Source organism: Clavelina lepadiformis, chromosome 3 (genome assembly GCF_947623445.1).
Source record: "Clavelina lepadiformis chromosome 3, kaClaLepa1.1, whole genome shotgun sequence".
Taxonomy (NCBI): domain Eukaryota; kingdom Metazoa; phylum Chordata; class Ascidiacea; order Aplousobranchia; family Clavelinidae; genus Clavelina; species Clavelina lepadiformis.
The window spans coordinates 2,903,645-2,923,197 of NC_135242.1; the positions used below are offsets into that span (position 1 = coordinate 2,903,645).

The 19,553-nt window shown below is 37.8% G+C and overlaps 4 protein-coding genes across 9 annotated transcripts; 3 read left to right on the plus strand and 1 right to left on the minus strand.

The window, feature by feature from the left end:
• Positions 1-55: 55 nt before the first annotated feature.
• LOC143450025 (uncharacterized) lies at positions 56-3,723 on the minus strand. Of its 2 annotated transcripts, none has more exons than XM_076950412.1 (4): positions 3,651-3,723; positions 2,106-2,246; positions 1,150-1,356; positions 56-303 (listed from the first exon to the last, which is right to left on the minus strand). In XM_076950412.1, exons 2-4 carry the CDS (start codon positions 2,189-2,191, stop codon positions 123-125), a joined length of 474 nt encoding a protein of 157 aa, XP_076806527.1. In that variant the 5' UTR covers positions 2,192-2,246; positions 3,651-3,723; the 3' UTR covers positions 56-122. The 2 variants fall into 2 exon arrangements, with proteins under 2 accessions (XP_076806527.1, XP_076806528.1); XM_076950413.1 differs by lacking the exon at positions 3,651-3,723 and adding an exon at positions 2,433-2,567.
• Positions 3,724-5,171: 1,448 nt separating this feature from the next.
• Positions 5,172-10,428, plus strand: LOC143449019 (solute carrier family 22 member 15-like). 3 transcript variants are annotated; one of them, XM_076949042.1, is made up of 13 exons: positions 5,172-5,352; positions 5,755-5,870; positions 6,293-6,463; positions 6,549-6,652; positions 7,095-7,249; positions 7,365-7,554; positions 7,645-7,780; positions 7,923-8,020; positions 8,146-8,366; positions 8,517-8,625; positions 8,821-8,920; positions 9,085-9,269; positions 9,654-10,428. In XM_076949042.1, exons 1-12 carry the CDS (start codon positions 5,226-5,228, stop codon positions 9,250-9,252), a joined length of 1,695 nt encoding a protein of 564 aa, XP_076805157.1. In that variant the 5' UTR covers positions 5,172-5,225; the 3' UTR covers positions 9,253-9,269; positions 9,654-10,428. The 3 variants fall into 3 exon arrangements, with proteins under 3 accessions (XP_076805157.1, XP_076805155.1, XP_076805156.1); XM_076949040.1 differs by having other exon boundaries at positions 9,085-9,248; positions 9,648-10,428; XM_076949041.1 differs by having other exon boundaries at positions 9,085-9,248.
• A 139-nt stretch (positions 10,429-10,567) lies between these two features.
• On the plus strand, positions 10,568-17,240 carry LOC143449018 (solute carrier family 22 member 15-like). Of its 3 annotated transcripts, none has more exons than XM_076949039.1 (13): positions 10,568-12,123; positions 12,525-12,640; positions 13,072-13,242; positions 13,328-13,431; positions 13,882-14,036; positions 14,146-14,335; positions 14,426-14,561; positions 14,708-14,805; positions 14,931-15,151; positions 15,303-15,411; positions 15,613-15,712; positions 15,877-16,061; positions 16,439-17,240. In XM_076949039.1, the coding sequence occupies exons 1-12, from the start codon at positions 11,997-11,999 to the stop codon at positions 16,042-16,044; spliced, it is 1,695 nt and encodes a 564-aa protein (XP_076805154.1). In that variant the 5' UTR covers positions 10,568-11,996; the 3' UTR covers positions 16,045-16,061; positions 16,439-17,240. The 3 variants fall into 3 exon arrangements, with proteins under 3 accessions (XP_076805154.1, XP_076805151.1, XP_076805153.1); XM_076949036.1 differs by having other exon boundaries at positions 15,877-16,040; XM_076949038.1 differs by having other exon boundaries at positions 15,877-16,040; positions 16,445-17,240.
• Positions 17,241-17,978: 738 nt separating this feature from the next.
• LOC143449768 (uncharacterized) lies at positions 17,979-18,924 on the plus strand. The gene has a single exon (XM_076950088.1). It carries the CDS (start codon positions 18,073-18,075, stop codon positions 18,406-18,408), a length of 336 nt encoding a protein of 111 aa, XP_076806203.1. The 5' UTR covers positions 17,979-18,072; the 3' UTR covers positions 18,409-18,924.
• Positions 18,925-19,553: the final 629 nt, after the last annotated feature.

Sequence of the window (19,553 nt, forward strand, 5' to 3'; positions counted from 1 at the left end):
TTGGGGACTTACGAAGACTTCAGGACGGTATACTTTATACCAGTATGGATTCTAGAGATACAATTTATTGTAAACGAGACCACGTTATGGCCGATGATTTCAACTCAATCGTGACGTCAAAATCAACGGCGACCATAATTATTCAGCATTCCCATGTTGAAAGATTTATGTTTTGAAGAATTGAGTCTTCCTCCTAAGTTTTGGAGCCAGCAGGTCGATAAACCGCTGCATTTTCTTTGTCTTGTGGTGGCCTGCATTGGGGAGAAACCTTCATCAGAGGGCTGTCTCGATTCTGACCGCAATCTAGATATACATGAAAGAAAGGATTAAATATAATAAAGTTGCTTATTAATTTATTATTCATAAATATTAATTAATGATTCTAACTTACAGCTTGAAACTGAATCGACAAAAAATCATAAATAAAGTTGTCTTTATCTCCATCTCGCGTCCAATGTAAATATAGTTTTAACCTTTTTAAATTATTTGAACAAACCGATGTTTGACTGATGAGTAAGTGGTTATACAGTATATCTATAAAGATGCTTACAGCGAAAAGCATGAACAAAAACTTATAAATATGCTGACTAACTTCCGAATTGGAGGTAGAAAATATTTTAAATATTTCCAAGAACTTTCAAACAAAGCGTCAAAACTTTTCAACGATAACCTGTGCTTCAAAAACACCATAACTTATGCATGGAAAGTCGACATTTCGTAAACATGGAAGTCATACTTGCTGCACTGGCAACAAAGATTTTTTAAGATTTTGAAGTGAGATAGTGTTACATAGAATAAGAGCTTCATCTCAACAAAGGTTGTACCGTCGAGGCAATGTCGAGAGAGCTTGAACAAATAATTAATAAGTCGAACGTGACCCTTTGTTTGGTTTTAAAAATTCCACAAAATGGCACATCCATTATTTATGGGTAACCTGACGCTAAAAATATTGCAAAAAAACTAATAAGTGTCTATTGTATGAGATATATTATGTTTTTTCCCCCACACTGCCTGCAGTGTAGTTTTAGAATGAAAAATAAGTCGTCAAGTCGTCTAAATAAATAAAAATAAAGATCCTTGAAAACAAAATGAAGTAAGCTTAAAAAAAACACGAGAACTTCAAGATTTCGGCAAAACATAAATTTTTACCGCATGACAATATTCTTCCAGGGAATTTTGAGTTCGGGTTCTTGCAAGTCCAATGCGTCATTCGGGTCTTCAAGCCCACTTGGGGCCTGCCCATAAGCAGTATACACCTGGGCGTCGGACTGGAAAACGTCCCTTTTCGGATCCGCGAGATTCTCCGTAGCAAAATCGTGAGAAGCGAGCCGGCCTAATGCTTTATCACTGAGATATCTGCCATAATTACATTAAGTCATGCAGTTAATATACAGTAGTTTCTGCTTGTTGATTGGTGATTAACAAGGAGTTTATTTAATTTAATCATATATCATTCAAACGCAGTGAGGCAAGAATTGCACATATACGGTAATAATTTACGGTACTCAGCAAATTACAGCAAAACGTATACCTACATATACCTTTCAAACGACTAAAGCAATTTGTCTTAATTAGAGAAGCCATAACATGGGTCGCATTAAAATTTTATGTGGACGTTACCATAAAATATTTTTTCGAATCAAGAGGCAAGTTTTGAGGTTCCCACCAGGAGATTACGTAATCACAGCAATAAATAAACAACATCTTACAAGTATAAACACGTGATAAACTGACTTGGTTTATCAATGAAATCGTTTATCGATGTACTTTTAAATATTTCCGAAAATCTTTTCACCTCTACTTATATCTACACATGCCCAAGCAAGCTAAAGCTTGAAGCTTGGGTTACCATGAAAAAAGCGTAGTCAAAAGATAGATAAGTAGATAAAAAAGTTTTGCCTGTTTTTTTTTTGCTTCTGTAGGCTAATACGATGTTGGAATTCATTTATCTCGTCATCTTCATTTACACCCAATAAACAATTTAGTCAAAATAATTTATCAAATTATAATTCTATGGGTTTGATTTTGGGAACTTTCCACCTGGTCCTCGGTTTTCACGCCTTCTTGAAATTAAGTCTCTTAATTTAACTTGTTTATACGCTTACCTTGTACGAAGGAGTCCGCCGGCATTTGGTCTGGGTTGAACAATCACAGCTATGAAGAGCAGAATATTCTTGATTGAAAGAGCCATTGATTCCAACTAGTTTTAACGCTATTACGTTTCTCTGTTCTGATGATATCTAAAACTTAATTTTTTTTAAAGAATATTTATTTCAAAGTTCTATAAAATATCTCACTTATAGCATTACCCAACACAACATTGGGCGACATGGGAATAACAACATAATAACGACATGGCTTACAGACGCTTGCAAATGCACAACCCAATAGCAATTTTAGAAATTATACCTAAGTATTCACAAACAACATACTTTTCTTGAATTAATAGGCCAATTTTGCGCCTAATTTGTTTTTAACTTTGCCTATGCAGTGCTTGCTTTGCTAACCCTACTTCTCCACAAATTTCCCGAACCGTTTTTCGTCCCTTACATATAGGGGAATCTTTTTTCGTGCGCGGTACAAACTGTATTCAAAATTTATGTTTGTCGTGAAAACCCCTCGTCATTGCAAAGATATATAAATATTTTAGGTTTACACATTCATTTCGGAACAAAAAACGATAAATTCATAAAAGAATGACAAATAGAGTCTCACAAAGTAAAATAAACTAATAAAATATTAAAGCCGCCGATCAACCACATTTTAACGAGCCCATCAATAATAAGAATTGCTGTTATTCTATCTTCCACATGTCGCACTAAAGGAGTTTTTCGTAAATTTGATGTGAATTCCATGCTATTGCGTAACTACGCCTTTTCGTAAATTGAATTAATTATTTACTTACAAATGGGGAATACCCAATTTTACTTTGCTCATACGGTGATGAGCTTGTAGATTAAATAAGAAGATTGTAATACAGTTATACATTGCACAAGTTTCTAATATTGACAATAACTCAACAACGGCCACTGCGCTTTTTATAACGTGATTTGTTTTATTCAGAAAGCAAACAGTTGCATTAAAAGAAATTTAGACTTTACTTTGTAATTATATACAACTACAATATGAGTCTTGCAATTTTTGCAAAGCAAATATAGATATAATTAATAATTGACAAAAAGCCTACCGCCGCTGCATTGTCGACTTATATCTGTATCTTACAACAGATAGGTACCTAAACAACATACTTAGATTTCCTTCTATGTGCAAAACAATCATATCCGCTGTTGCTATAGTTTTCCAGCAATGAAGGAATTTTCAAGTATGTTTAGAAAGTATTTGAAATATTCGGTTTACGGTCGAAAACAGAATTTGTTAAGTTTTTCTCGATTCGGCCAAAATTTCGTCAAACCTATGGTAAACAAAGAAGCTTAAGTCTTAGCTACATTATACCGTATATCACGTTAGGCGTCCATGGTGTATGAGATTTATCCATTTGATCTATCCACGCAAATCATGAAATTAATCTTCCAGAAAACTAAACTAGTATACCGTATATATATGCTTGTCTTTCTGTCGGTTTCTAAGAAGAAAACCGAACGAATATTCGTGATACGCATAAGCCCGTGGACATTCTCTGTGCTACTTACTTTGATATTCTTTGACGTATTTTTACTTTGATATAAGCATCGAACTTTTTCTAACAGGTAAGTCACACATTGCCATAGATATATCAACAAAATCTTCTTCAACTTTTCCCCCATTTTTAAGGCTTTACTTACTCTCTAATTGGATTTTCGCTTTTTTTGTTTTATTCTTCGAGTACCCTCCGCCCCTCCGCCCCTCCGCCCCTCCGCCCCTCCGCCCCTCCGCCCCTCCGCCCCTCCGCCCCTCCGCCCCTCCGCCCCTCCTGTCTCTTTTTTTGTCGTTAACCGTATAACCTCTGTTGAATTGATCGAGGTTGAGTTGAATAGACATGGATTGGAACCATTGTCATATAATTGCTTAATGCTTTTTGTTGTTTATGTTTAGTTTGTGCAAAATTGGAATGCAATCCTCAGTCGGAAGATAAAGATTATATCATGCCATATACCACCAAGTACATAACTTATACTTAATGACCGCAGCGCCTTGTCTGGCCAGGTATAATCCTAGAATTGAACTCGATAAATCAAGAAACTTGCACTCGAAAGGCAACGACAAACAAAGTTTAAAAGGACACCAGCCATAACATGCACTGTGGTTGCTAACGCGTTACTATAACTTGTATAAGAGCAAGAGATATCAACCAATCACAAAAGGTTTTGGTCGCATGTTTGTGTTCTAGTCCGAAGCTACATTGAGGCATTTGCTACTTCCCTCAGTAATTTTTTTGGAAATCTAACATTTTTAGTTTCAAGTGCTCAACTGCATTTAGCAACAGGCCTAATCAAGGATTAAGTGACATGTTTGTCTCCGTTAATATTTAACCCTGGATGCGGCCTTGGTTGCTGTGTGGTTTGGATTTGTAGCCTATAGTATAGTATAGGCAAAGGCTGCAGAAACTACTTGATAAAATTTGGTTGCGATGCATTTTGAAACATGCTTAACTAGGAAACTAAATCCGAAATGGAATATGTTTGTAGAAGGCGACAACAAGAAAAGAGCAGTTGCAGAAAGGAAGGAAAGGCAGAATTAATTTTGTAGACTCGTACTGGTGTATTGCTGCAGCAGTGAGTAAATCGCAACATTCGCCTACGCCAGATGGCTGCGCAGTTGCAGTAAAACACTCTGTTTCTCCGCAACTCTTGCTCAACCGTTTCGCGTGGTCCGGTTGGTCATATGTGTAGAATGTGAAAGGTTTAAATTGTTTTGTATCTGCCTACACTGCTATGCCCTGTTCATTTACTGGATGATCAGCTTGGCAGTGGAAGTCTTGCGATCTATGCTCAGAAAAGGCGGTATCGTTATTAAACAAAGCGCTCTAAGACCGTCACTAGAGGGACCTTTATTTTGCAAAGATGGTGAAAGATGGTCAAGGAATTAGCCACAGACACCGATTGTCATGTGCAAAATACGATTTCTATGCAAAGATTGGTTTCGTTTAAAATGAACAAAAACATGTTAAGTACAAGCGCATTTGATATTCTGTAAACGCAACCAGATGCAGTGTTAAAATTTCTTTCAGCACCTTAGGCATTACCACAGGCTTGTGTTTCGATTAATACTGACGATAACGCACAAAAATGCGTTCCATTGATACGATGCTCGAAGACTGCATCGGAAATGGAAGGTATCAAGCTGCAATTATAAGCTTGGTTCTCTTGGTCGGCATACCGGCGGCTTTTATGCAAACTGCTACGGTATTCATAGGTAAGCCCACTTCAAGTTTTTTAAGAATGCATACGGCTTTGGAACTTTGTGTTTACAAGTGCTTTATGAGTTTCTACAATATCTTCCCTGTATATTTTGCGTTTTACGTTTCTTATATTTGTTATTCTGTAGCGGTAGACTCTCTTTTTTTCGATCGGTTTATTAGTTGTTGTTCATCCGGCTGTTTTTTGATCACATTTTGCATATTTGGATCGAGTTCGTTTGCACTGTGTCTGTGTGCGGATGAAACAACGGCTGTTGTTTGCTTTAAAAGTGTTCATTAAGTGCAATCATGTCTGTTTTTGCAAAAAAGTCAATGACATAAATCAACTTTGTTTTGGAAGACAGATTTTGCTGTACAGCAGTTTCACAAACTTTCATTCAAAACAATTTTCTTCTTAGCTGCTTTGCCCGATGCGAGGTGTTGGATTGAAGCTGTCGACAACGACACAGCAAGCGATGTTTTGTCCGAAGATGTCATCAAAAGCGCTCTGATACCCTACGATGAAATCGCCCAGGTACATATTGGCCAACAAGAAGCAACATACAGTACATGTCGTGGCTGTATTGCACCGCTTTGCTTAATTCTGTTTTGTATTATGTGCTATTTACACATTTGTGCTGTGTTATGTCCTTCCGGGAAAACACAAGCAACTGCAGTACGACAACATATCATCTCCAAATTCGACATAACACAATTTCATACCTGACAAGAGTGTCTTCTATATATGGTCTGAAGTGGTTCTTGACTGTTCTTAAGTTTTTCAAAATTCATTCCATTTTATAATTAAATTCTTACCATGTATTATTTCTGTGCTCCTCGAACCAGAGTCTTCTAGGCTACTCCCTAAAACCCTGTGCCTTCTGTATATACTCGCATTGGTCTTATATACCTACTTGTACATTTCTGTTTTTAAACTTATACCCTTTATGGCAACAGAGATACGACAGGTGCCATATGTTTAATTACAATCTTACGGGTTGTGAAGGAAACCTTAATATATCACAATGTGTCGACGATGTCACCAATTCAACTTCGCCTAACATTGGAGATTGTCAAGACGGTCATCACTTTAGCAGAGATATCTTCGAGAGCACGGTAGCAACAGAGGTAAAGAATTAAAGAAGAAACTGAACTAAAATGTTGTCCTAATACGATTGTAAATATAATCCACGTGTCTTTGCGTATCATACAGTGGGATCTTTTGTGTGGGAGACTCACACTGAAGTCGGGGTCAACTTCCGTCTTTTACTTTGGAGTTTTGGCCGGTTCCATCATCGGAGGTGCACTCTCAGACAGGTTATTTGACGCTATGAGTACGACGTATAAATTCGTAATCAAAAACAAACGTACAAGATATTTGGCGCACAGCCAGCTTACAGTCAGTTTTTCTGAAACACGATGGATAGAATCTTCCTGTTACTCAGCTTTTAGTACCTTAAGTTTGAGCTAGTTCGAAGATTGATAACGAGAAACTTAAAGGCAATTTTTTGCACAAAACAAATCATTTTATGCTTGTCGCCTTTGAAACTAACACCATACAAATCAAAAAACACGTGTTAAGCAAATAAAGTTTTAAATCTCGCAGTTGACTTGATATGGGTGAATTTTTCCCGACAAATGTCCTCTACAATTTCTTATATAAAGTGTTTTTATAAAAATAAAAAAAATGTCCGTTGAACTTCTTTACTTCTGGCAGTTTTTGTTGCTACGTTTTATCCACTATTTTTGTTGCTCACAGATTCGGCAGGATCTTGATATACAAAATAGGATTGCTTGCTGGACTTGTAGTTGGAATCGCTGTTGCATTTTCTCCAAACTATTATGTATTTTCACTGCTGCGGTTTCTACTCGCGCTGCTCTTCAAACCCGCGTCACTGGCCGCCGTAGTTTACGGTAATTGGCTCAACCACTTAAAATCTTCAGACTTCTTACATAAGCTGCTGGAGACTATAATAATCATGCAAAAACTTTCACCATCTGCTTAAACTCTGATAACCTCTACACGCAGCGTTGGAGGTTTCCCGTGAACGATGGAAAACAACTGCAGCTCTTGGCTACAACATCGTCTACGGACTTGGATGCGTGATCATGTCCGGATTGGCAATCTTCTGGAGGAATTGGCGGCCGCTGCAAATTGCTTTTTCCTTGGGGTTTCTTCCACTTGTTCTTACCAGTTTCTTTTTACCGGAATCGCCAAGGTCAGTGGATGACAATGAACCTTCTGGAACCTTGATAATCATGCGTTTGTGTATTTCGATGCGATTCACGTGATACCTCGTGTGTGACAGGTGGCTCGTGTCAAAGGAAAAATTTGTAGAAGCCGATAAAACCCTCAAGCTGATGAGAAAACGGAATCACGCGAAAGGAGTTGTCGATTTAAACACGGAACGCGATTTAGCTCCTGTTGCTGCTGATAAGAGAGAGGTAATTGCAACGACGTCACCATGTTTAAAATCAAATTCCCGCCCATTTATATGTTTGGTGAATTTATAAGCATATGGTACAGCAACTCCAACCTACGATTGTATCCCAAACACGATATGTCACGCGCGCTTGATTTTTCAAGGTAAATAAAAAAGACGGCAATTCCTTGATAGAAACCTTCTCCAGGCCTTACTCGAGAATGATGACGATCAACAACATGTTTGTGTGGATGATCACAAGGTTAAAGTCTTCAGCGCATCTGATCTGACCATAGTTTAATCTCTGGCCTCAATCTTTAGTCTACTTTTCATTACATTTTATAAACTCTTCTCCTACGCATAATGTTTATCGATGTTTTCGATTAGCTTGGTCTACTACGGAATTAGTCTCAATAGCGGCGCTCTGGCGGGAAATATCTACGTAAATCATGCGCTAGGTGGCGTTATGGAATTTGCTGCATGTTCTCTCTGCATTGTTGCCATCTCAAGATTTGGATGTAGAAATTGGACTGTGATAACGTTGGTATTATGCGGCCTGTCCTGTCTACTGTCAACCATTGCCTTGCACGTCGGTGCCGGTGTAACAGGTGATGCAATGAAGAAAGCCTGGAATTATGTTACACGCGTAATTGAAATATCAGCTGGTTACCACAGAGTCCCAAACCAGCGATGAAAATGTTACGTTAATTTAATGTTGGTTTATCTTGTAGCTGCTTACTAAAAAGTTTTCCTTTTAGCAATTAAATATATTGGCCTGGTGTTGGCAATGAGTGGACGATTTGGATCTAGCGCCGCTTTTGCTGTTCTTTACGTCCACACGGTGGAGCTCTTCCCGACTTCTGGAAGGTTCGAGAAAATTTTGCTTGACGACAAACCTTGAATTTGTCAGTGGATTGTAAAAAATACTTAAAAATAAAGATAAAAGTTGAACTGAATTTGTATAGAAAGAGGTTTTGTAGATATATAGAAAATATGTGTAAGTATAATCTATATATATGTCAGAATGTAGAAAATGTGTAAGTATTTTGATAAACTTTCCAGGAACACGGCACTTGGTTTAGCGTCCATGGCAGCTAGAATTGACAGCATTATAACCCCGTTTACGCTCCAAATTCAGTATCAAGTCCCCTGGCTCACTCAGGTGTGAAGTCAAACAATCGAGTCCTTTTGTCTCTGATATTTTCGTAAACAAGAGTTTAACAACCACTTTTATTCACTTTGGGTGTAGTTCAAGAAAATATTTTGAATTATTGTAAAAACATGTATAAATCAATATTAATTGTATGCAATTTCACCATTTTAAAGGCTATTTTCGGTTTCACTGCATTGGCTGCTGCTTGCGTTGCCTACAGCTTTCCAGAAACGAAAGATAATTCCCTGCTGATGACGTTCAACGAAACAGAGAAGTATTTCGAAAAGAACCTTCGTTCCTCAAAAATGGCGAAGATTTATTGTATATCTGGAAAACGGTAAAATAAGATCTGTTATAGGTTTGTTAAAATAACTTAACGACATAAGTTCTAATTTCTATATTGATTCTATCGGAACCCAGCAAAATACCTGCACCTAAATTTTTTCGCCGCAGACATTGTAAGATAGCAGGTTAAAAATACAAAGACTTGCCGGTAATTACAAAGTTTTTGGATAATTTTGAAAATTTAGCTAATGTGGTATAGCTTAGTCATTAGTCTACAATTAATCGATAAATTTGTATAAAAAAAAGTTAAAATGTTTGTTACCAAGTCTGGATTATTTTGGAGTATTGGGCTTAAAGTAGGAACTGGACAATATAGCGTTTCAGAAATTTCCTTTTGTGTTTGTGCCCATAATATTAAAGATGTCTGGTCAATGATGTTTTGATTGTATAGAGATAGAGACCCTGATGAAGCAAGCGTTGACGAAGAAGACGCTCTAGCAAATGAAAAGCTGTAAACTTTGTTTTTACAATTCATCAAAATACGTCGGTTAGAAACCGAACTCAAGCAACATAGTGCAGAAAATTATCGTATTTACACGACTGTACTTGTTGACATAGGTGGGCAGTATCGCGGTACTATAGCGTCGAATTACTGTACCGCAATACGTTTTCAGTATCGATACCGGTACCTTCGGTATTACTGAAAAAAGTACCGAATTACTTTTTTCAAGAAATTTCAATCGGTCCCGGTACTCGGTACTTTTTACGTGATAATTTCAAAATTTTAACAAGTACGTTTTCAAAATTACATGTTAATTAATTCTTAATGCTAGTTTTACCAATTTTTGACCTTTTTTAATCTAGAAATGTCAAGTAAAATTGCAAGCGATTAACGTCACGTATGTTTTTACCTCGAGTAACCTTTACCAGGCACATAAGTGCGGCAAACATTGCATTTGCAGCAGCATCTTTTACACAACACGTACCGGTACCGAGTACCGACAAATTACCGAACTACGTTTTTGAAATAGTACCGAATACCGGAACCGTCGGTATATTTTTTGCCAAGTACCGGTACCGTTACCGACGGTACTTTCGAAGTACCGACTGCCCATCTATGCTTATTGACCGTTAAAGAATTTTTGTAACTGGTGCTTTTCGAATACTACTAATTATATTTTTCATTTGTAGTAAGATGTTTTGCTTTCTGTCAAATATAGTGTAACACATAACATTGTGGAAAACATTGTATTTTTACTTTGATATAAGCATCGAACTTTTCCACCAGTGAGGTCACACTTTGCCATAGACATATCATTATCAATAAAATCTTCTTCATCTTTTTCTCCATTTTTAAGGCTTTTCTTACTCTCTAACTCGACTTTCGCTTTTTAAAGTTCTCTCTGTCACTCTGGTTTCTTCTTTTTGTAGCTAACCATGTGACCTCTGTTGAATTGATCGAGGGTGAGTTGAATAGACATGGATTGGAACCATTGTCATTTAATACCTTAATGCTTTTTGTTGTTTATGTTTAGTTTGTGCAAAATTGGAATGCATTCCTCAGTCGGAAGATAAAGATTATATCATGCCTTATACCACCAAGTACATAACTTATACTTAATGACCGCAGCGCCTTGTCTGGCCAGGTAGAATCCTACAATTGAACTCGAGGTTTTTGATAAACTAAGGAACTTGCACTCGAAAGGCAACGACAAACAAATTTCAAAAGGACACCAGCCATAACATGCACTGCGGTTGCTACCGCGTTACTTTAACTTGTATAAGAGCAAGAGATATCAACCAGTCACAGAAGGCTTTGGTGAAAAGCTGTTCGTTTAACTAACCAATTCCTGACCATTAGCATGTATGTGTACTAGGCCGTAGCAACATGGACGCTTTTGCAACTTGCCTCAGTAAATTTTTTGAAAACCTGCTATTACATAGTTTTAAGCGTTCAACTGCATTTAGCAACAGATTAAGTGACATGTTTGCCTCCGTAAATATTTATTCTTGCCTGTGGTCTGCGGCCTTGGTTGCGATGTGGTTTGGATTTGTAGCCTATTTTACATTATAAGCGAAGGCAGCAGAAACTACGTGATAAAATTTGGTTGCGATGCAGTTTGAAACATGCTTAACTAAGAAAAATGAAATCCGAAATGGAATATGTTTGTAGAAGGCGACAACAGGAAAGGAGCAATTGCAGAAAGGAAGGAAAGGCAGAATTAATTTTGTAGACTCGTACTGGTGTATTGCTGCAGCAGTAAGAACATCGCAACATTCGCCTGCACCAGATCGCTGCGAAGTTGCAGTAAAACACTACGTTTCTCCGCAACTCTTGCTCAACCGTTTCGTGTGGTCCGGTTGGTCATATGTGTAGAATGTGTAAGGGTTAAATTGTTTTGTATCTGCCTACACTGCTATGCCCAGTTCATTTACTGGATGATCAGCTTGGCAGTGGAAGTCTTGCGATCTGTGCTCAGAAAAGGCGGTATCGTTATTAAACAAAGCGCTCTAAGACCGTCACGACAGGGACCTTTATTTTGCAAAGATGGTGAACGATGTAATTGTAGAGTTGAAGCGTATCTTATGTCAAGGAAATAGCGACAGACACCGATTGTCATGTGCAGAATACGATTTCTATGCAAAGATTGGTTTCATTTAAAATGAACAAAAACATGTTAAGTACCAGCGCATTTGATATTCTGTAAACGCCATCAGATGCAGTGTTACAATTTCTTTCAGCAGTTTAGGCATGACTACAGGCTTGTGCTTCGATTAATACTGACGATAACACACAGAAATGCGTTCCATTGATACGCTGCTCGAAGACTGCATTGGAAATGGAAGGTATCAAGCTGCAATAATAAGCTTGGTTCTCTTGGTCGGCATACCGGCGGCTTTTATGCAAACTGCTACGGTATTCATAGGTACGTACACTTCAAGTTTTTAAGAATGCATACAGCTTTGGAACTTTGTGTTTACGAGTGCTTTATGAGTTTCTACAAAATCTTTCCTGTATATTTTGCATTTTACATTTCTTATATTTCTTATTCTGCAGCGTTAACTTATAACTCTTTTTTCGATCGGTTTATTAGTTGTTCATCCGGCTGTTTTTTGATCACATTTTGCATATTTGGATCGAGTTCGTTTGCACTGTCTCTGTGTGCGGATGAAACAATGGCTATTGTTTGCTTTAAAAGTGTTCTTTAAGTGCAATCATGTCTGTTTTTGCAAAAAAGTCAATGACATAAATCAACTTTGTTTTGGAAGACAGATTTTGCTGTACAGCAGTTTCACAAACTTTCATTCAAAACAATTTTCTTCTTAGCTGCTTTGCCCGATGCGAGGTGTTGGATTGAAGCTCTCGACAACGACACAGCAAGCGATGTTTTGTCCGAAGATGTCATCAAAAGCACTCTGATACCCTACGATGAAATCGCCCAGGTATATTTTGGCCGACAAGAAGCAACATGCAATACATGTCGTGGCTGTATTGCACCGCTGTGCTTAATTCCGTTTTGTATTATGTACTATACACATTTGTGCTGTGTTATGTCCTTCCGGGAAAACACAAGCAACTACAGTACGATAACATATCAACTCCAAACTCGACATAACGCAACATCATACCTGACAAGAGTATCTTCTATATATGGTCTGAAGTGGTCTTGGATTGTTCTCAATTAAGTTTCTAAAAATTCATTTCATTTTATAATTAAATTCTTACCATCTATTATTTCTGCGCTCCTCGAACCAGAGTCTTCTAGGCTACTCCCTAAAACCCCGTACCTTCTGTATATACTCGCATTGGTCTTATATACCTACTTGTACATTTCTGTTTTTAAACTTATACCCTTTATTGTTTATGGCAACAGAGATACGACAGGTGCCATATGTTTAAATACAATCTTACGGGTTGTGAAGGAAACCTTAATATATCACAATGTGTCGACGATGCCACCAATTCAACTTCGCCTAACATTGGAGATTGTCAAGACGGTCATTACTTTAACAAAGATATCTTCGAGAGCACGGTAGCAACAGAGGTAAAGAATTTAAGAAAAAACTGAACTAAAATGTTGTCCTTATATGGCTGTAAATATAATCCACTTGTCTTTGCTTATCATACAGTGGGATCTTTTGTGTGGGAGACTCACACTGAAGTCGGGGTCAACTTCCGTCTTTTACTTTGGAGTTTTGGCCGGTTCCATCATCGGAGGTGCACTCTCAGACAGGTTATTTGACGCTACGAGTACGACGTATAAATGCGTAATCAAAAACAAACGTACAAGATATTTAGCGCACAGCTAGCTTACAGTCAGTTTTTCTGAAACACTACGGATAGAATCTTCCTGCTACTCTGCATTTTAGTGCCTTAAGTTTGATCTAGTTCGAAGATTGATAACGAGAGACTTGGAGGCAATTTTTTTTTCACGAAATAAATCATTTTATGCTTAATTGTCGCTTTTGAAACTAACACCATACAAATCAAAAAACACTGTTTAAGCAAATAAAGTTTTAAATCTCGCAATTGGCTTAATATGGGTTAGTTTTACTGGACAAATGTCCTCTACAATTTCTTATATAAAGTGTTTTTATAAAAATATAAAAAAATTGCTGTTGAACTTTTTTACTTCTGGCAGTTTTTGTTGCTACATTTTGTCCACTACTTTCGTTTCTCACAGATTCGGCAGGATCTTGGTATACAAAATAGGATTGCTTGCTGGACTTGTAGCTGGAATTGCTGTTGCATTTTCTCCAAACTATTATGTATTTTCACTGCTGCGGTTTCTACTTGCGCTGCTCTACAAACCCGCGTCACTGGCCGCTGTAGTTTACGGTAATTGGCTCAACCACTTAAAATCTTCAGACTTCTTACATAAGCTGCTGGAGAGTATAATAATCATACAAAAAACTTTCGCCATCTTCTTAAACTCTGATACACGCAGCGTTGGAGGTTTCCCGAGAACGATGGAAAACAACTGCAGCTCTTGGCTACAACATCATCTACGGACTTGGATGCGTAATCATGTCCGGATTGGCAATCTTCTGGAGGAATTGGCGGCCTCTGCAAATTGCTTTTTCCTTGGGGTTTCTTCCACTTGTTCTTACCAGTTTCTTTTTACCGGAATCGCCAAGGTCAGTGGATGACAATGAACCTTCTGGAACTTTGATAATCATGCGTTGGTGTATTTCGATGCGATTCACGTGACACCTCGTGTGTGACAGGTGGCTCGTGTCAAAGGAAAAATTTGCAGAAGCTGATAAAACCCTCAAGCTGATGAGAAAACGGAATCACGCGAAAGGAGTTGTCGATTTAAACACGGAACGCGATTTAGCTCCTGTTGCGGCTGATAAGAGAGAGGTAATTGCAACGACGTCACCGGGTTCGAAATCAAAATCCCGCCCATTTATAGCTGTGTTTGGTGAATTTATAAGCATATGGTACAGCGGCACCAACCTACGATTGTATCCCGAACACGATATGTCATGCGCGCTTGATTTTTCAAGGTAAATAACAAAGACGGCAATTCCTTGATAGAAACATTCTCCAGGCCTTACTCGAGAATGATGACGATCAACAACATGTTTGTGTGGATGATCACAAGGTTAAAGTCTTCAGCGCATCTGATCTGACCATAGTTTAATCTCTGGTCTCATTCCCTAGGCTAATTTTCATTACATTTTATAAACTCTTCTCCTACGCATAATGTTTATTGATGTTTTCGCTTAGTTTGGTCTACTACGGAATTAGTCTCAATAGCGGCGCTCTGGCGGGAAATATCTACGTAAATCATGCGCTAGGTGGCGCTATGGATATTATTGCAATTTCTCTTTGCATTGTTGCCATCTCAAAATTTGGATGTAGAAATTGTACTGTGATGACGTTGGTATTATGCGGCCTGTCCTGTCTACTGTCAACCGTTGCCTTGCACGTCGGTGCCGGCGTAACAGGTGATGCAATGAAGAAAGCCTGGAATTATGTTACACGCGTAATTGAAATATCAGCTGGTTATCACAGAGTCCAAAACCAGCGATGAAAATGTTACGTTAATTTAATGTTGGTTTTACCTTATAGCTGCTTACTAAAAAGTTTTCCTTTTAGCAATTAAATATGTTGGCCTGGTGTTGGCAATGAGTGGACGATTTGGATCTAGCGCCGCTTTTGCTGTTCTTTTCGTCCACACGGTGGAGCTCTTCCCGACTTCTGGAAGGTTTGAGAAAACTGTGCTTGATGACAAACCTTGAGTTTGTCAGTGGATTGTAAAAAATTTTCATAAATAAAGATAAAAGTTGAACTGAATTTGTGTAGAAAGAGGTTTTTTAGATATATGGAAAATATGTGTATGTATAATCTATATATATGTGTGTGAGAGAATGTAGAAAATGTGTAAGTATTTTGATAAACTTTCCAGGAACACGGCACTTGGTTTAGCCTCCATGGCAGCTAGAATTGGCAGCATTATAACCCCGTTTACGCTCCAAATTCAGTATCAAGTCCCCTGGCTCACTCAGGTGTGAATTCAAACAATCGAGTCCTTTTGTCTCTGATATTTTCGTAAACAAGAGTTTAACAACCACTTTTATTCACTTTGGGTGTAGTTCAAGAAAATATTTTGAATTATTGTAAAAACATGTATAAATCAATATTAATTGTATGCATTTTTACCATTTCAAAGGCTATTTTCGGTTTCACTGCATTGGCTGCTGCTTGCGTTGCCTACAGCTTTCCGGAAACGAAAGATAATTCCCTGCTGATGACGTTCAACGAAACAGAGAAGTATTTCGAAAAGAACCTTCGTTCCTCAAAAATGGCGACGATTTACTGTATATCTGGAAAACGGTAAAATAAGATCTGTTATAGGTTTGTTAAAATAACTTAACGGCATAAGTTCTAATTTCTATATTGATTCTATGGGAACCCAGAAAATGCCTACACCGAAATTTTTTCGCCGCACATATTGTAAGATAGCAGGTTAAAAATACAAAGACTTGCCGGTAATTACAAAGTTTTTGGATAATTTTGAAAATTTAGCTAATGTGGTATAGCTTAGTCATTAGTCTACAAATAATCGATAAATTTGTATAAAAAAAAGTTAAAATGTTTGTTACCAAGTCTGGATTATTTTGGAGTATTGGGCTTAAAGTAGGAACTGGACAATATAGCGTTTCAGAAATTTCCTTTTGTGTTTGTGCCCATAATATTAAAGATGTCTGGTCAATGATGTTTTGATTGTATAGAGATAGAGACCCTGATGAAGCAAGCGTTGACGAAGAAGACGCTCCAACAAATGAAAAGCTGTAAACTTTGTTTTTACAATTCATCAAAATACGTCGGTTAGAAACCGAACTCAAGCAACATAGTGTAGAAAATTATCGCATTTACACGTATGTACTTGTTGACAAAGGTGGGCAGTATCGAGGTACTATAGCGCCGAATTACTGTACCGCGGTATTTTTTCAGTACTGATACCGGTACCTTCGGTACGTTTGAAAAAAAGTACTGAATTTTGTACCGAATTACTTGTTTCAAGAAGTTTCAATCGTTCCCGGTACTTGGTATTTTTCACGTGATAATTTCAAATTTTTAACAAGTACGTTTTCAAAAATACATGTTAATTAATTCTCAATGCTAGTTTTACCAATTTTTGATCTTTTTTAATCTAAAAATGTCAAGTAAAATTGCAAACGATTAACGTCACATATGTTTTAACCTGGACGAGTAACCTTTACCAGGCACATAAGTGGGGCAAACATTGCATTTGCAGCAGCATCTTTTACACAACACGTACCGGTATCGAGTACCGACAAATTACCGAACTACGTTTTTGAAATAGTACCAAATACCGGAGCCGTCGTTATATTTTTTGCCAAGTACCGGTACCGTTACCGACGGTACTTTCGAAGTACCGACTGCTCACCTCTGCTTGTTGACCGCTAAAGAATTTTTGTAACCAGTGCTTTTCGAATACAGTACTACTAATTATATTTTTCATTTGTAGTAAGATGTTTTGCGTTCTGTCAAATATAGTGTAACGCAAAACATTGTGGTGAGATTGTTGGATGGAAAACTGAAAGTATGGAAAGCTTTTAAGCGATTATTTGCGCAAACGCGCTCCAAGCAATTATAGAGGCACGCTACAAGCTACACGCTTTCCACGAGTTTACAAGAGTCGCACCTGTTTCAAAATATCCTGGCAGTTAAATAAGTCGAAGCGTTGTTCATTATTGGCACGTGACCACCGTGCAGGCAAATGAAAAAGAAAAGTAAGAGAAATCAAATGACCAAAGGATTATTTTGTTACACCTTTGTGCAATCGCTCATGTAAAATTTATGCTTCCCCGTCAAACGTTGCTTGTTGGTTCGTTTGTTATTTGCTGCTTTTTTGAAAGAAATGCTCAGTTTCTTGATTTGAAAAGTGCAGAGATGGTTAGCTAAAGTTTATCCTAACCAAGCAATCTCACACTGCAATGCTGTACATCAAAGTTTCTTTCTTTGTTTACTTCTTTGCACACAACAAGGGGTTCAGCTTAGGAGCTTGTGTATTATGCATTTCCTTAAAGAAAAGCGTTAGCTGTAGTATAGATTAAAATCTTTAGCCAAGCTATCTGTAATGAGCTATGAAAGAACCGTGTCAGTTATAGATGTGAAGGTATGTGCCTTAAGTTCTTAGTCATTAAATAAAAACAGAAACAACAGCAAAGTCATCAAGTGCATTGGATGACCGTTAATTTCTGTAAAATGCTTTTTGTAATGAAAATTTCTATTCATGAAAGGTGAACATCAAGTCTTTGAGTCTATATAGCTAAGGTGGTTGCCATAGTGATGCCTGGTGTAAATTGATTTCTCATCTCACGTCCGACCTGACGCAAAAATGGGTTCAGGAAGTTCCAGAGTCCACAAGATAAAAACAAACTCTTCCAGTTTAACAGAGACACATGGTCCGAATAGAAGCGAGAGCAGACCGGAAACAAAGTCTTTAATCGTTACCAAAAACAATAACACGAAGGTTGCTGACTGCTGCGCAAAACAAGCTCCTTCTACAAAGCCGGAAGTCCAGGAGGATTGGAATGTTCCCGGTATGGTGACGGAAGAGCGTCCTCCCAGTCTCATCACTTCAGAGGCTCTGCAACGAGGAAGGAAGAATCTCAGATCCACCCCTCTTTTGAACAACAATTGCAAAATGAATAGCTCTCATGGCAAGGGTTAATGAATGGTTTGTGTCAGCTTTGTGTCCGTTAATTATACAAACATGATTAAATCGTGATTGCAACAAATGTTATTTGCTAGATCTTGCGTGAAATTTTGGGTTTGTACCCACGTGTTTATACGGCTTAGTCAGTAGTACGAATGTTTATCCATAGTTGACTTTTAGGTCGTGATATCATTTAACTTCATTGCACACAAAGGGTTGCCGCATTATATTTATGAAATTGCGAAAACACTGAGAAAACAAGAGAAATATTTTGTGCCGAACGCTCGGTGCCCGTCCCCGACGGGAACCGCCGTCCCATAATTCCCAAGCCAAGAACCGTTACATTAAATTATCACGATTTATATGACCCAACCGATCTTGGTTTCTTGATTAATAAAGGAACAGTCAAAATGAAAGGCAAATGCAAGACTTCCAGCCCGGTATGCGTAATTCATGATTCATGATATAGGACATATTTGAAAATTACCCGCGCAAATTACCTGGTACTGTGAATAAATAAACATTAAATGAGCTTGATAAGTGCAACTTCCCGCCTCCTGCAAGTGCAGCTTCGTATTTTGTCATGTGCTAAAGCTATGTAGCTTTGATTAAATTGTTCATCAAGTCTATACTTTGACTTGATAGCGATTTCATTTCAGAACTGTTCAACCGATTAGATTAATTACGAGACGGACAGATTGAATTTGACGTTGCTTGAACGAGACAGTTCAAACTCTGAACATCAAACATCTTCTCATAGAGGAATTTCTACTCTGACTTTTGACATAAAACCCAACTGAATACCGCTACCGGCACCGCGATTTTCTCAGGCTAAAAAAAACGAGGAAGGTACGAAAATAGAAAAGTCGAAAAAAGATGAATCCGCTTCAGTCACCCAATCCAGTCGGTAATGATTACTACTTATAAAGCCAGTTAAAAGAAGTTTTTGAATTCTAAATAACTTACGTACCCGGACGTATTTTGACCCGGAAGAAGCTTCCAAATGTATCGTAATGGTTCTATTGCTTCGATAAAATGGTGATGTCATTGACCGCACGTATAAACCAGGAAGTAGCGGAATAACAGTTAAAATTATTAGCTGACTTGCGTTCGATTGTCTCACGTCACCATCAGCTTGTTTCGTATTCAGTTGCTGCGTT